The following is a 17,039-nucleotide window of genomic DNA, read 5'->3' as shown; positions in this document are numbered from 1 at the left end:
GAAGAGGGGCAATAAAGTTATAAGTAACATATTATGTGAAAATCACCCTGTCCACCCTGTGTCACATATCAATGTCACATGTATGTTATCATATGTCGGCTTATCAGATTGTCTTTTACGCAGGCTTGTCAAACAGTTCAGGTCAAGAGTATCGTAAACAAATTTCCCCGAATTTCTTCAAGTTCATACTGTCAGAAAGACGAATTTTATGTACTCTTTATTATCAGTACCTCTGAGGAAAAGTCATAACACTCCTTGTGGCCTGCCTCATGGATTCTGCTCTTGGTTTAGCGAGTCAGTTAGAAGAAGATTATCAAATACAGAAACTGAAGGGAAAATACAACTCTTACTTTTTATAATAGACTTTCGTGCGTGATTACATACATCCAAAATTAATTCTATTCAGGCATACAATAGCTCTTACCATACTACAATTTAGACTTTCATTTATATATATATATATATATATATATATATATATATATATATATATATATATATATATATATAAGTCTATTTATTTATAACGCTCTGCTTTTTGCATTGAGCACTGTAATTTCCCTCGAGGACATCTGTATACTTCAATATATATATATATATATATATATATATATATATATATATATATATATATATATATATATATATATATATATATATATGTATATATATATATATATATATATATATATATATATATATATATATATATATATATATATATGTATATGTATATATATATCTTAAATAACACCTACCAGGTGTCCGTTGTGGTTCTTGTGATTGTTGGCGAATAAGACCTCGTTCTTGTGAAGTTGACGGTTGACTATTGCCGCTTACTGGCTGGACTGACTCTATGGACGACATACGGAATGAAAACGTGCAATTACGACGGTATTTATTTTAAAATGGACAAGAAACAGAAAGAATGTATAAGGGGCTCATAGAAAGTAAGAGTGATTTGTTGACAGGTGCTTCAGTAGTAAGTATTACATATGAATGTTCCTTGATATTAGTAGAAGACTGCAACAATTCAGTATATGCTCCGCTTTGGAAAAATAATGACAGCAATAATCGTTCAGAAATCGTTATATTGTGTAAAGCATAATGCTATTACTTTTTTCTTTACGAATGTAATTTTAAGTCAGTAAAGAGGGACGTGCACAGCAGAGCAGCATTGCCTTACATTTCACCTACACCAATGTGTACACTGCAGTGAGAATACAACATGAGGCATTTACCTTGAGTTCTGAGGTGTCGAGACTGACTTTCGGATGTGGAGTGTTGGTACATCGACTGTTGAAGACGTTCTTTGATCTCTTTCATTAATGCCGAGTTTAATTCCTTCAGCTGTTCCATCACCGTCGTCTTCATCGTTTGCCTCATATCAGATGCCCTTTTCATATACGTTGGATAATGTTTAACGATATCTATTATCTTACTTTTCAGCGCATTTTGGCCTTTATTACCCCGCATGTCAACTACTACATCTTGCTGATAATATCGAAAATACCTTTCAATGAAATAATCACCTTCTGATAACTTTGGAACGATGATTGGTTTTCCACCGGCTATAGTAGCAAGAACTTTGACAAGCGAATTTATCGAAGTCTGTGGCATTATGACGAGATGGGAAAAGCGAATTTCCTCACTAAACGAGTCATTCACTAACCTATCTGGGAGTATTCGAAGTTTAGCATGTGGTTTCAAACTGTTCATAACGTCTTTGTCGTCACCCTTCCGAGTACATAAGATTTTCCACATTGGTGGTTCATCATGTACTCTATCGAAACTCGAGGCTACCGAGTTCATGGCCTTCGGAATAACGGTGCTATGATTCAGCTCTGGCATTGCACAGTGTTCAAAGGGAGTCAATATTTGAAAATTGCGACTATCTGGCAATGATGTCGGGGTCGGTAGATCAAAGTAGACTTTATCTGGTAGGGGTATCAGCTGTAAGTGTACTATAGATGGGTCGTACGCGTCATGTTTGTACTTGAAATAGTCAAACATCCTGGGTCCAATGGAAAGTACAGCGTTTGCAAGTATATTGTGCTCGATTAAATTTTCACGATTACTTTCGAACATTTCTTTCTCCATGGTAAACATATCAACAGTTAATTCTTTGGGTTTCCACACATTGACATGAAAGTATTCTGCCGCGGGGAGTATATTAGCTTTAATATCAAGTGCAATAGCGGATGATACAATACCGAACCCAAAAATAAACTTCAAATTTGCAATCTTTTTTATTTGAGGAAAGAAAATTTCATGTGCGGCTAACCAAATATGATTCGGTTTGCACTTTTTAAAGAGAGGCTTCCTTTCTGGTAGAATAAGATTTACTTCTAAACGTTCGGCTTCCCTTACTGTGTTGCCGGTATTTTCTAAAACCGTACAGTGGACGGCGAGTCCACATGTTTTCAATTGATCTATAAGTTGGTATAATGCCGCTGCTATACCACCATGGATCGGCAAGTCCCATCTATCAATCAATATAAGTGCTGATACAGGAACTAGAGCAATATCCAATCTCTGAAAATAAAATGAACTTCTGTCAAATAGCGCTCTGCATTGAAAAAAGTAAGTTGATTTTGCAGCTGTACAATAAATAGCACACAGACGTGCAAATGTAAAGCAGGCATATTCATGAAGTGGTTTATGACTATGACAGGTGGACAAAGCACTAATAAGTGAACGTTATTTGGTCTACAGTTTTTAATTTAGTATGTACAGTACGCCTGTGATGTTGTCCTCAGATTTAAACTTCCGTATACTTAAAACTTAAATTAGAATGACAAGCATATACTACATCTTACTTTTTTCTATAATCATATTGATCTTTCTAAAGTAAAGACGTTACCGAGAAAACTTTCACCACTCACAAATAACTCAATCCCTAAACTGTTACAAGTGACCCTAATCAAACTTGTGTTTATTTGACAGTTTCTAAATACAATTGATTAAAATAAAACTTTTGCTATCGTGTTGTAATATAAGCAAAAAGATCGATGTTACCAAGAATTTCCGCATATGTTGAAAGCATGTGGTATCCAGGCATGACAAGCTGCTTAATATACCTCAGCAAACACTCTTTCTACGATAACTTTTTCTTTAACATTAAGTCTTCCATGAATTGGCAATTGAAAAACTTTAGGGTGTTAGTCTTACAAATGCAGCGTAAGCCTTATTGTGTTGTAAATTGAATGCCAATATTTGCCTATACGACACTGAAATGAGAGAATGGCATGATGAACTTGTAAACTGAAATACTGCAACACTGTCAAAATGAAATACTATCACGCAAGTTTACCGTTCTGCAGTTCGACTATTAAATGAAGCCACACTACACCGTTACGATTATTTTTTGCAATATATTGAGTACTCCACTCTTTTCTGCTTACTACTTTGTACCTACACTGTTAAACCCTCTCCACCATGATTTTTTTAGCTGAGCAACTTGAATTTGTGTTTTTCCACTATACCCTCATGCTGCTAAGCTGTGCGTATCATTTCTAAGTCTTTGAGTAGGAAAAAACAGCCAAATTACAATTAATTATGGCTGAGTTCCAGTATAGTTTCTTCAGTTAAAAATTACCCATAAAGCAATTGCAACATACCACACATTCCCACTGCTTACCGGAAAGTATACATAAGGGCACATAACTAACTGCAAATGCTTTTCATTTTCGCTCCATACATATAATTTGTGTCAGGTGTACACTGCTTACAAGAGTCTCTATCGATCACAATTTTCTTCAGATGATGTATCAAGTAGTTTGATCACCGTCAATCAATAATACAGATAGGAATAATGAAGATAGCTTCTTCACGTTATATGGCCACACGAAACAAATTGGCTTCGAGCTGCCGAGGGCTGTCATGTGTACTGTTGTTTTGAAACTCGCCCCTACATTTTGTACAACATGACATGTTGTCGTAATTGAATTATAGTCTATACTAAAAACGTAGCTAAAAGTGAAGTCGAACGTTACCAGTCCCATGATATGCACATTTTTTCTAACCAAAGGCATGATCGGGACAACATCATAAGTGTCACTTGCGTTAATGTTATCAGATACATTCAGTATTATTTGCTCTTAAAGGTATACTGTCACCTGTTCCAATTTTGCCACAGTTACCATGGAAAGAGAAAATCTAACCAATCACAAATTTTAAGCGGGCGGCCGCTTTTTAAAATCAGCTCCCTCATACGGACATTTTGAATACCAAGAAACGCCCCTTTGAGCATATATGGGCATATTTAGATTACAGGTGACTGTATACCTTTAAGCTCACTGCCTTTTCATCTCATGATTAACCATTACTCATACCGGCACTTTCTTCTCAACAGCGTCCTCTTCCTTGCCATTTTTATCATCGTCATCATCGTCGTTTTCATCGCCTTCTTTCTCACCACCTGTCTCGTGTTTTCTCTTTTGACCATCTCTTCTTTCACCAGCAGAAGCTTCCGCCATTATGACACTACTTCAGTAATGTAAGGTGAACGGTGGAGACTCCGATGTGGATAATATGACCAGCTTCTCTACATAAACTGAACGGATACAGTGAGGATGAGTGAATCCAATCTTGCAATTTAGACATATGATTAGGTACTGATTCCCTAGAAATGTAAACTAAGCTATGCTTTTTGTTCATTAATCTTTTGAGCCCGTAATTATTAATATTGATGTGAATAACAGCAACTACTTCTGTGTAATAAACTTTTACCTTTTGTCCAAGACAGACATGATTGTGACATTCATTACTTCTTTGAAAAACCGATGATGATGATGATGATGATGATGATGATGATGATGATGATGACTGTGATGATGATGTTGATGGTGATTATTGTTTTCATTACAATATGACTATTATTGCATTATCATGTGTCAAATCCTCTACCATACTTCTGATATTTTTCAACCTCTCAAGCTGTCCCTTCCAAGCCTTCTTGTCCAAAAAGCCACACCTTTAAGTGTCGTTAAGTTGCATCTTGCTGTAAGAGCACAGCCTGGGCGGCAAACGCTTAGGTTTTTGCATTCTTATTATCTTAAAGAATACTTCTTTGACTTATAGTTACTTTCTCAACGATTCATAAACGGTTTGTATTGTAAATTGCGTCAGCTTTGTAAACACTCTCTAATACGATGAATGGTGAATAACTTGGTTTAAAATTTACCTGCTGCGTAGCAAGTCTGATGAATATTATAAGGGAATAAGTGTTCAGACTGACCGCGTGAAAGGTTCACATTTCTTTTCAGTTACATCAGCCTGTAAAAGAGTGCTAACATATTGTCATCATAGATCTTAATTTCAGGATATCGTAAATCTGGGTACCCTGCTTGAAAATGAAAATGTACTCTTTAAAAACTTTAGGTTTGTAATTAATCCGTGAAACGACGGAAAATATTCGTGTGTAATATTAAGGGAAGGAAATTTAGAAACGTTACGAATCAAGAACGTTTCACACATTAGGTATTTTATTTTGATTTATGGCAAGAGAAGGTAATCAGTTACCAAACGATCAAAGACCAAAATTCAATGTGTTAGGTGCAGCGTCCCCTTCATTGATATAAATGTACTTGATTTCAATAGAATGGTTACAAATATGTATATATGAGTTCAAGAAATTTGATTTGGGTATTTCAATAAATTACAGATCCACTTTACAGAGTAGAAAACTATGAACAACATTTTGCTTGGGTTTGTTAAGTTCGCTGTCCTTATATTTACTAAATTGGCGGTATCATTAGTTTACAAGGTAACCATCTTTCGTACCAGCTGAAACTTTCCTTCTATCTCGAAAAAGTTGAAGTGGCACACTGCAGGTACAGAAAATGCTAACCTTATGAAAGCTTGTCGTTTTTCTCCAGTATGCGTTGTAGGATACTGGAGAGGAAGTTTAATAAGCAGTGTGAAATGATCAGATTCACTGTCAGAGTACAAGGCCAATGCTATCAGTAGAGAACTAACTGCTAGCATGGATACGGTAATACATGGTCATGTATGATTTGCCGAGGTGCAAACACCATAGAAACTAAAATCAAATGTATATCAGTCAAAAATCAGTTCCACGAGGGTTTTTAACATGAAGGTATTAATTAGTAAGCTAGGTTAACGTATACCAATAAAAATTAACATGTTTACATGTATTAGTTAACGAAGAAGTTGGTCTTTCATAAACTGTTCGGAAACATAATGTAACTGAACATACTGAGCCAGTTCGATAAAACGCACACTAAAAATGTAACAACAACGATGCGTATTCCATACCTGAGTTAGTATATATTTAATTCATGAATTCCCAAAGTTTCAATCTACAACAACTACATACAACTGATATGCTAAACAAAATGAAGATACCGGTCTCTTTGAATGTTATTTACTGGTATTTTATTATTGAGCGACGTACTGATGATACTGAAGTCACTTCTGCAATTTTTTATCAGCAGCCACTGGATGCGCGCGTATATGGCCGTATCAATAATATTAAATGGATGAATAAGCTGGAATATTCTGTTCAGTTAACATTGATAACTATTTCAACCAGTTGTATGCAGACAGTTATTTTGTTGACCCGTTGGTTTCCAAAGGTGACACAGTACAATATGGCCTGTGTTGCACTACAGTCTGGCATCTGGCCTGTACATCAATATATCTCTCTACCTGTCACTATGTCGTTGTGACCTTATCAACTCCGTTGCAATGTAATTCGCTCACATTGCGCTAAAATGTTCACCTGTTGATGCCTGTATGTTGACATAGTACTGTTGGCAAGTGATAAAATTACCGCAAAATGCATCCATGCAAGTTTCAACACGTCGTTATGTCTTTCGTCCCTATGATCATACAGACGTTAACACGCCCATTATATTTGATCATCTGCCCTCCTGAAAGTCCATTATCTAACATATTCATGTTATCGTGTTTCAGGTATTTCATAATTCATTCCCAAAGAAAAGTGCAACGACACAATGATACCTAATTGAGTTCAGGCAACACCATGCCACAAAGGAGTATTGATAACTCTTAAATTGATTAGAAAATTATATTGGAATTGCACTTTATGAAAAGGTTAAAATCGATGCGCACGTCAATTTACTATTTTAAGTCGATACTTATAAATGTCGGCGTACGTGTTACATTCAATTTATTTACTGGCCGTTAAAGGATGTCAGCAAGTGTATAGCGGAATGTGTGTATCGGAATGTGGATAAATTGGATGGCACCCAACTGCGAGGCTTATCTGCTACGAGACTTATCTGCTACAGTGTACCAGCTGTAAGGTCTGCTTTAACAAAATGGATGGCCACACTTTATTGCGATTTATTAGTCTTCGGTTTAAAAAGGGAACCAAAGAGCATGGCGAATTGACTACCTAAAAGGTCAAACGTTTATGATGTTTTCATGATGCAGTAAATAAGGCGGCGGCGGTGAGGTTCGATAACATGGAACTGAAACTTGTTTATTGAAAATGGCCCAGCAGCTGATACATCATGCTGAGTATCAATCCGTGGCACACTTCGGCCAACCAATAAATAAATTTGCACCTTCAGAAAAGAAAATCGAAATGGAGCTAATTTTCAATTTTCGAATGGTTTCATCATCTTGATTATTAACTTTTAGGGCGATTTTTAAATTTAAATTCTTTGGTCTGAGACTATTTTTATCTAAACGAAAATGCCCTATGAAATAAATTCTTCCGTAGCTTTGGTAATAAAGTCCACCAATGCCACATAGTGTACCAAAGGATGTCAATGATTTCAAATCTGTCATTTGACAGAGTTCACCTATGGTTACTTATCGCACACAAATCACTGAAATGTGACTATGTACCTGTCTCTAGATAACGCCGTGTTTCGTATGCACGTAATCATTAATTAAGCTGTATCATGAAAATTACCAGTGCAAGCTGTTTATGAAAATTGTTTTTACGACACAAAACCCATGTGTAACGAATGCTAAGTATTGAGTTTTTGCTCGATGCATATCGAATATACGAAGAATATTAGAATCTTTAGCTCACGATGGTGTGTTTGGTATTATACAGATATTGTTATCACCAATTTTGAAAAAATTAGAGAATTGAAAAAGGTGTAAAAGAACATATGCTTTTGAATTAAATATTAATGTTCGAAATTTGCAATGTTAAAAGAAAGTTGAATGCTCATATTTTTCAAAATTTTTGCAAAAGCTTTCAAATATATTAATGGACACAAGTCATTCCAAGCAACTTCAAGGAAACGTTTCATAAAGAGTAAATCTGAGGGCAAAACAAAGAATCGTCATAAATTATAAAATGTAAGCCACTTAGGGGAATGTTATCATGCTTAAACCCTCCTCAGATATTTTCCCACTGGCAAACCCTTTTCAGATATTTTCTCACTGGCAAACATTTGCTTTCAACAATAGTAAGATTTCAATTTTTACATCAAATCACATGACATCTCCTTCAGTTGAACTTACACAAACATGCTTGCGTGATACTCGCCTTGAAACAGAAAGTTTCGCACTATTGCTTAAATTATTCTCAAGAAGGCCTGAGACCATTCTCTTTCATAAAATCCAAACCTCACTATGTAACGTTTGGGATAAGAGGAACACATATCATACAAATCACCAGTACTTGAAATTCAAAGTGTCTGTAAACCCCCTGTAAACGCTATACGGAAAATCACCAATTTTCTATTTTCGCAAAATTAAGAAAGTAGAAACTTTGCAACGACAAACGTCAAAATGAGTACACACAGACAACGCATAAGGGAAACATAAAATAATTTCAAGTGCTCAAAGACTGCTAGAGGCGCCATTCTACTTTTAAAAGAATCATTCACGAGGAATGTCATCAACAGATAAGAATGGTATTTTATTCGGGAAAACTACTTTCCGTCATAGTACAATTTTTTTGAAGTACCCAGACTCTGTGAGATAATTAATTTTGTAAATTTCTTTGATTCACCACAGATATTAATTGAAAGTCGGATAGATAATCGTTTGCAAATCAAGCCGACGCGAATTAAATTAGCAAAGACTTTTGCATTATTCTTATAGCAAAGTCATGCCAAAGGTATGTTTGGTGAAGGCATTTTGACTTGGACGCATTCTGGTTATTGATTGTCGCTAGCTGAAGTGTCAAACCCTCTGATAACAATTTGTATGTTTGCCGCTGATATGACCGAGGGGCAAAAAAGGTGGCACCGATTGTAGATCAAATCAAGAAAGAAATGTGCCCTAAGGTGATAGTGTTAAGACTGCCTGACACATTTGGAATCAAAATAGTAAGATTGGGCCAAACAAAATTACCAGATCAGGAAACGGTGAAAAATGATATGTATGCTTTCACTAATTCAAAATGTATACATATCGAAAAATATATAAATTTTGTGTGAAATTTACCACGCCTCCCTTGATTTAAATGGCCATTCCTTACATCAAGTAAATTAAAGCGAGCACCTCATGATTTTTTTGTGATTGAATGTTTTTGGAAAAAATCGTGGTCATCCATGAATGAAACAATAATTTGCTACACAACCTTAAATTTCAAAAACTGATCCGCTGCAACTTCCCTTAGATTAGCGTAACAATAATGTTGTAATGCACTGAATTATCTGAAATATGTGGCAAATATCGAGCCTGACATTTTGAACTGCCACCTACAGTGGTATAAAAATAATGCTTTAATTAGCGTTTGTGTTCAATGCTTTGAAACTTATTAAGAGTGGGATATAGCTCCCCAAAACAATTATTTAGTTGTTTTGCCAGTTTACCTGCTTTTACAATGACGTTCATTGAGATTGATTCATACTATAAATTGAAGCTATTTTTCAAATTAAATTAATCGCAATCGTTCACCTATAGTATATAAACATGCATGCACAGAACTTGATACTATTGCGATCTTACAGGTTGCATAAATTAGAATATTGGCATTTTACTGACGTCATTCTGAAAACAAATTTCATTGCTTTCTTTAAGGCTTGCTGCCATGAGGGGAGAAAATGTTGACACCGCCGTATTCTGTACTCATCTCACTGAAAACAAATAGTTGTCCCCCAATACTCTGTGTAAAGTATCAGAAATATGTTCTGTTCTGACAAATGCAGTCTATCAAACAGATGTACAAAGCGGCGGTGAAAGAAACATACGGATATCAACCATGCAAACGTGTAAAACTCAGGCCTTTGTAAATATGGGGCATTGAGAAAAATCACTTCAGTACTCAGAAAACAATACTCCTTACGATAAATCTCTCTCATGGTAGTCGTTCTATCAGTCTATCGGTCTGTTCTATTTGACATTGGAAACTAGGTTATTCTGATAAAGAACCTATCTCACCTGGTAGACAGACTGGAGGCGTTACCCTAACAACCTTCGTGTCAAATTATTCCCTTCAATCCAAGATTTCTCCGAAGTAAATATCAGTGATCGGTCAAAATTTATCTATGTCGACAGAATACACGAGTCATGCTGAAGGTTTCTCATCGGTATATTCTTACCAGAAAAAAATCTGACGCTGTAAAACAAGTCACCTGACTCGCCGGTTCGCAAAGTATTTGTTCAACAGATCTGCTTGTCACATGATCGTACTAAATATTAACTTTTACGTATGTTTGACTGCAATAATACTCGCGGTAAAGAATAGCTATGTCCGAGTGTGGCAAGAGCGCTTAATTTTATTCTCTCAGGGGAAGTCAATCAGTTTACTTAAAGTACTTATAACCAATGCTGTTTTCTGTACTCCTAGTGTAAATAATGTCTTTAAAGGAATTTTGGGAAATATGTAAAATTAGCCAAGCTGTTTGCAACTTCCCCACTGTCATGGATTGAAAAGCTTGCCTCCTGCTCACAGTTCCCCTCTCACCTTTAAAATATATAACGTACCAATGTCTCCTCCACCTCAAGAACTCTCCTGTGCCCCAGTCCCCTCTGCCATGATCTCATTAACAGATATTTATAGACAAAGTCTGTCGCTGAGGTCGCTGTCGTCATATATGCAAATGATGGCAATCAATCAACCAACGACCTGATTGTAACTACAAACACCAAGCAAATAGGATGATTAGGGTCACACTGCTGACACTAGGTGTACATAACTATTTTATGACCCAAATGACTTAACAGTTAATATTGTCAAGGATTTGAAAGAATTCTGGATGGTTATTTTCACAAACCTGTCTGTTGGGCAAGGTCATTTATTGTAAAGTTAACCTAGGACAAGGGCTACATTTGAAATGTTCTATCCTACAGTTCATGAATTAACAGTTGATGAGGATAATGATATTGACCATGAAAAAATTACGACGACGATTAAAATGGTGACAACGATAATGTTATTTTGCTTTTCCTGAAGACTGACAGCGATTTTCATAGAAGTCAATATACAAATACTTATAGAAAATATTTCATCGACCATTGGACTTTAATACAATAAGAGTCACATAGGAAAAAAGAAGAAATCCCCTAATTCAAATTGTTATAAGGTAACCCAGCAGCTAAGATAGTACAGCTACCCCTCGAATTATGAAGACTCCTTGACAGCGTTATATGGCCATCATAGAGTTCTATAAAATACGTTTGAAAATAATCAGTAAATGGAATTAACCTATCCAGGCGCGATACGACCCCTCACAAGATGAAAAATATCATCTTTTAAAGGCCTCTTGATTTGCTTTTCCGAACTGGACATGTGTTATATGTTGGCTTCAATGAATGCCCTCACAATCAACAACACTTACGTGTAATGATACGGTGCCAATATTTCTATATATCATTTAGGGGTATTGTTTCTTTCAATTTCACAACAAATATACGATGATTCATTTAATTTTCATAGATATTTTAAAATTCTAATCAGAGTAACTTATAATACCGGTAAATGTATGACTGAAAAATTCTCTTGACAGCATGAAAGATTGCTCATACGGATCTCTGCATGCATGTGCATGTTATTTTGAAGTATATACAAAGACAAACGTACCATACTTCTTTGGATCTTTGTCTGGTTAAAATACATTCATTGTACAATGTTGATTTCTAATTCAATTTAACGGATTACGAGATAATTATCAAACAAACTTATTTAAGTTTGGTGAATTAAACAGAGTTTAAAACCACGCTTGAGTGCCAGATAATCTTAATAGCGTCTTTCAGATACTTCGAGACATGTTTGATGTCTTTACACATACATGTCAATTTACCCTGATAAACGTGTTGTGTGCAATTTGAAAATGTTGCCAATTTATTATTTGTATATACTTAGCATTCTGCCACACAAAGTAGTTATAAATGATTGAGCTCCACGGTTCAGAAGTTACCAATGGGCATGCTTTGTAGTGTCATCTAGAACGCAAAGTCGCTTTATGATTATGTTTTATTTATTACTAGGGCCAGTCGATAAAAGTTCGACCATGTTTCGATAGAGCATTATCGCGTTAGGGCATCTGTTGGTTTCGCAAGCTAAGTTTTAGTTCCATCTTCAGACGGAAATACGGCATAGTGATACTTCTTTATAATTTTTTAACAAGGGCGACTGATGCACAATTAAAAATACACTAAACCTATTAAACTTATATTAAAATGATAGATTAACTGTTTTAAACACGAATTGCTTTATACATTTCTTACATGTTTTAAAACGGATGCAGAAATGCACTGGATAGCTGGGCAAAAAGAAATCTATTCGAGCCCATCACAAGCTTAAATACTTAATATCGAACTGCACAGTTCGATTCTAACAACGATGGTGGTGTAAATATGCAAATCTTAGTGAAAAATGTAAGAGATTACTCACCGGTGAAATGATCTTATTCCACCATGACAGACAAGTTCTGTATGGCCATATAGTAAGACATGTAACATATATGTCCTGTTACAAATTATCGTTCAAGCCATGTCATAACTTACAACTGGACTTAACACACTCAGTCAATTTTGTTTTGACCTAATAAATCAGAAGTATGACAGAGTTCACCCTTCGCCACCTTTTTGATCAAGCCCGCCAATCAGAAAGAGCGTATCTTAGGCTATCGAGCGATTGCCCATCTATTGCCCATTTATCGTAAACAGCTCTCTGTAATGTCATTGTGTGCCTGTCTCTCATGACGTGTTCCGACATGAACGAAACTACTTCACCTGCGTGCATAAAAATTACCCGTAAACACTTTATTCAAGTTTGTGTCTACAATACAACACTCATGATCAGCAAATGAAGTTTGAAGAATGCCAAAATGTTGAGTGTTGTGGAGGGCACATTATTTAGATAAGCGTATAAATAGTACAGTCCATGCGAAAAGAGTATGGCGCAGTCAGTAATGTCTACAATCAGCTTGTGTACAGATATATTAAGGCAAAAATAATATCTTTTTGACAACTTGACCAATCAAATTCTAAACTTTTCAAGTCTCAACTCAACATTGCCCCTGTATTTTCAAACAATAGACAACATCGTTCAGCTTTCTTGCATAAATTTTGGATCCATTTCAACTCAAACGTACAGCACCCGGTCACCTAGCGAAGACATCACTGTCGAAACCTCTCGGCAAAACTCTCATCCTTAAAAAGAGTGGAAACCGAGCTACGGACTTATCATTTTGACTGCAGTTGGTCCGATCCACACCTTTTTGGTAGCATCAGGTAGGAAAATGCAATTATTTAATGTTCCCAAAATCATATAACTTCTTTTTTCACAATTTCGATCCCAACTCTTATCAGTTCTATTCACAAAAAAGGGAAACATAAAATACACTTGCAAAATACACTAAACGCAAAACAATCACAAGATATTAACGAGATGCGGAGTTGCTTTCCTTTTATTGCATAGATAAACTAGTTAGTGTGGATAGTTGTACACATTGGTATCAAATAATTAAAATGTTGAGTGGAAATGACCTAGTGAGGGTTACTTTCCTCATATCTATTATCATGATCTTGATAATGCTTGCTATATACTGAAGATTAGATGAAAGTTATTAAGATCTTCAGCCAGTACTGCTATACTTCATGTTATGTAGATATTGACTTTTATCATTTTGTAGCCTCAGGAGCACAGGAACTCAACGCAAACGCTCCATTTCATATTGATGAGGTATATGATTTTAATCATATGACTTAACTAATAGCTTTACACAACATTTAAATATCTTTACACGTTTCATAATCGAATGCAAAATTATACACCTTGAATTTTGTTAATATTCATCAATTGCATCATATCCGTGTCCAATACGGCCTTGCTGTACTGGATGACAGATTTGCAGGTTTTTGAGAAGCAGACTTCTCATTAATATAGTTTGAAGGCGTTCAGAAATCAAAATTACGAGAATCGGTAATTGTTTCAAGATTATCAAGAAGTGATTTACAATGCAATATTCACTCAGCTTGAAAGTTCAAGAAATCAACATAGAAGGGAGAATGCACATATGTTTTAAAAATTTACAATGGTTTTGAGGCGTATTAGTGGACACATTGCAAGAGGCTTCCATTTTCTCTACGTAGAAACCTTCCATAAAGAGTTACATCTCGGGGCAAATTGCATAAGCTCCTTAAATCGTGAAATGTAATGAACTTAAAGGAGTATTATCATGCTTGATTTTGTATTATCAAAACATTTTGCAAGGTTTGCGGTCTTCCTCTCATACAAGTAAACAATTGTTTTATATAATTATGAGATTCCATCGTGACATCAAAACAGGTGACATCTCCTTCATGTTATAATTCTACAAATATGCTTGACTCGATACCGAACGTGATGTCACTACTCTGAGATTTACGCTGCAAAAATGTTGTGTGATGTGCTGAATTACTTAAAAACGTGTCGAGAATCGAACTTCTACCTATAGTGGCAAAAATAATACTAGATTTATGTTTTAGTTGAGGTATTGATTTAAATATCGTATATTCATAATAACACTACGTCTGTATTGCGATCTTCCTGTTGTTTCGTAAGCATTGATATGAACCCAAATTTTGACAAGTTAAAATATGAATCATAGTTTCACTGTGACCGGAACTACTTCAAACTAGGCGTATTGCGTTGGTATGTTCATATACACAATAGAGCTTTATAGCGAACAGAACATAACTGAGCCACAAAATCCGACTACACCACTGATAATAGAGAAAAGGTGCATAAGCTTATATCATATTTCCTATTCGTACGGTGACTCTGAGAGGCCATGATCGTGAGAATAAGTTTCATATTCAAAACATAAGATACTCCTCAAGTTAAAACTGGCGTGTAGGTCATTTCAACAACTTTACTTCTATTTAGGCAAGCCAGTGACAATTGTTGACAAGCCTCATAATTTTGATTAAGGGCTGCTATTATTTTGCACACCACGGTAAAGCACTCGTTTTACACTCCAGCCTATATTTTGCATCTACCGTCGTAATTGACTTAAACGTAATTAACGTAGATCAAATCATAAAAGCCACTATCGAACTCATAACATTGAAATTACTCACTCTGAAAACTTACAACAACCCCTGGAATGACCCAACGACGGAATATTGTTAACAAGTGGTGTACGGTTGCCATCACTCCATAGCAACTAACTTTCAATCAGCGAGGAGCAAGGTCGATTTTTGTCGATTTATTTCATCTCTACTTTTGGAACGCCGCTAGCAAAGCAGTCATAACCAAAGTATGCATGTACGATAAAAAGGTTATTACATAAAGTTTGGACGATACCGCGTTGATTTCGAGGAACGTGTCCGCACTTCGACTCGTTGCTGCCCAACTTGTCAAATAAAGACGGATTACTCGATCGAATACGACTCGGAACTGACCAAACTTCGTGTAATAACCTTTAAGTACTATTCCCTTAGTCCGAAATAAACGTTGACAATCCCGTTTTAATTTTACACTGTTTGTAATTTGAAGAATAGGTGTATATGTATTTCTTCAGTACAATTTAAAATGTAAAACTCTAGTGGATTTTGTTAGCTTTTGTGTTGATTAGAATGCAGCTATAATTATATATTTACTCAAACACCCACTCTTTTAGTTGGTTTGTCAGGTTTCGATGACTTTTTGTTGAGATTGGATACTACTAATTCAATCTCATTAATATTAATTCCAGTCACTCATCTAGCATTACTCTAAAACATGTGAAAAGTAGATGAGCGCAATCTGATGCTATTGAAGCTAACAGGTTGCACAGATCAGATGAAAACATTGACTCTTTTAAACACTGCATTCTGAACAAAATGCATTACCTGCAGTGCTGTTATGCAGCAAAAATAATTAGCTGCTCAAGCAAACTTTGCTGTCACGATCGGCAAAATTGTTGACACCCCTGTTTTAAAATCTCTATGATCCCTGCTTGCCAGGTATCACAACTATATCCTATTCTGAAAAATGCAGTTTGTCAGACGGAAGTGCACAATGGCGTCGAAAGAAATGCTCGGCATAAACAATGCGGAAGTCCAAAACATATGCCCCCCAATGTCCTTTAAAACGTAGCATTGACGAAATCACGTTCTGTTTTACCCATTGAGAACAATACTTTTCTCATTGTTACAGTATCTACCTCATGCCTGCTGTTCTGTTTATCAGTGGAAACTCAGTTATTTTGATAAAAACGTATCTTACCTACAGGGCAGGCTGGAGAAGTGTTCTCAATCTCTGTCCACACTGTCAAATTATTTCTTTCTGTCCGATTTTTCTCAGTAGCAAGTATCAGTAATCTGTGTCCACAGAATAAAGTGTAATGCTTCCGGTGTCTGATCGGCTTTTTCACTCAAGCAAAAAGGTCCAACGACATAAAATACCTGAAAGGCCAGTTTGCAAAGTATGTGTTTGCTAAATCGGCTTGTCACATGATTATGCCAATTATTAACTTATATATATATATAATGTTTGGGGGTGCTAACAGCCATTGTAGGACCGAATAATTTTGTGTGTGTGGCAAAGCGCTTGATGTCAATCTTTCTGAGTTGTAGAGCTAAGCTTAACCATCACATTTCACGTGGTTTAAAAACAGAGTTTTCTCGAACTTTTGATTTTTCAATATTTTAAAGTATATTTTATTGCC

General features: G+C 35.7%; 1 protein-coding gene across 3 annotated transcripts in view; it reads right to left on the bottom strand.

The window, feature by feature from the left end:
* The window catches only part of LOC139130137 (uncharacterized), a 43,740-nt gene extending 26,910 nt beyond the window's left edge, over nucleotides 1–16,830 (bottom strand). Inside the window, exons 1-4 of one of the 3 annotated variants that reach the window (XM_070695859.1) lie at nucleotides 16,598–16,830; nucleotides 4,335–4,546; nucleotides 1,242–2,535; nucleotides 759–854 (exon numbers count right to left, since the gene is read on the bottom strand). In XM_070695859.1, coding sequence (XP_070551960.1) covers nucleotides 759–854; nucleotides 1,242–2,535; nucleotides 4,335–4,478 — 1,534 coding nt within the window. In that variant the 5' untranslated portion in view covers nucleotides 4,479–4,546; nucleotides 16,598–16,830. Of the gene's footprint in view, nucleotides 1–758; nucleotides 855–1,241; nucleotides 2,536–4,334; nucleotides 4,556–10,341; nucleotides 10,551–16,597 lie in introns of those variants that run through there. The other 2 variants (XM_070695860.1, XM_070695861.1) reach the window with 2 other exon arrangements.
* Nucleotides 16,831–17,039: the final 209 nt, after the last annotated feature.

Source organism: Ptychodera flava, chromosome 3, assembly GCF_041260155.1.
Source record: "Ptychodera flava strain L36383 chromosome 3, AS_Pfla_20210202, whole genome shotgun sequence".
In the NCBI taxonomy this organism is placed as follows: Eukaryota; Metazoa; Hemichordata; class Enteropneusta; family Ptychoderidae; genus Ptychodera; species Ptychodera flava.
The sequence above is the reverse complement of the archived record's forward strand: the minus strand, read 5'-3'. Positions and strand labels throughout refer to the sequence as shown.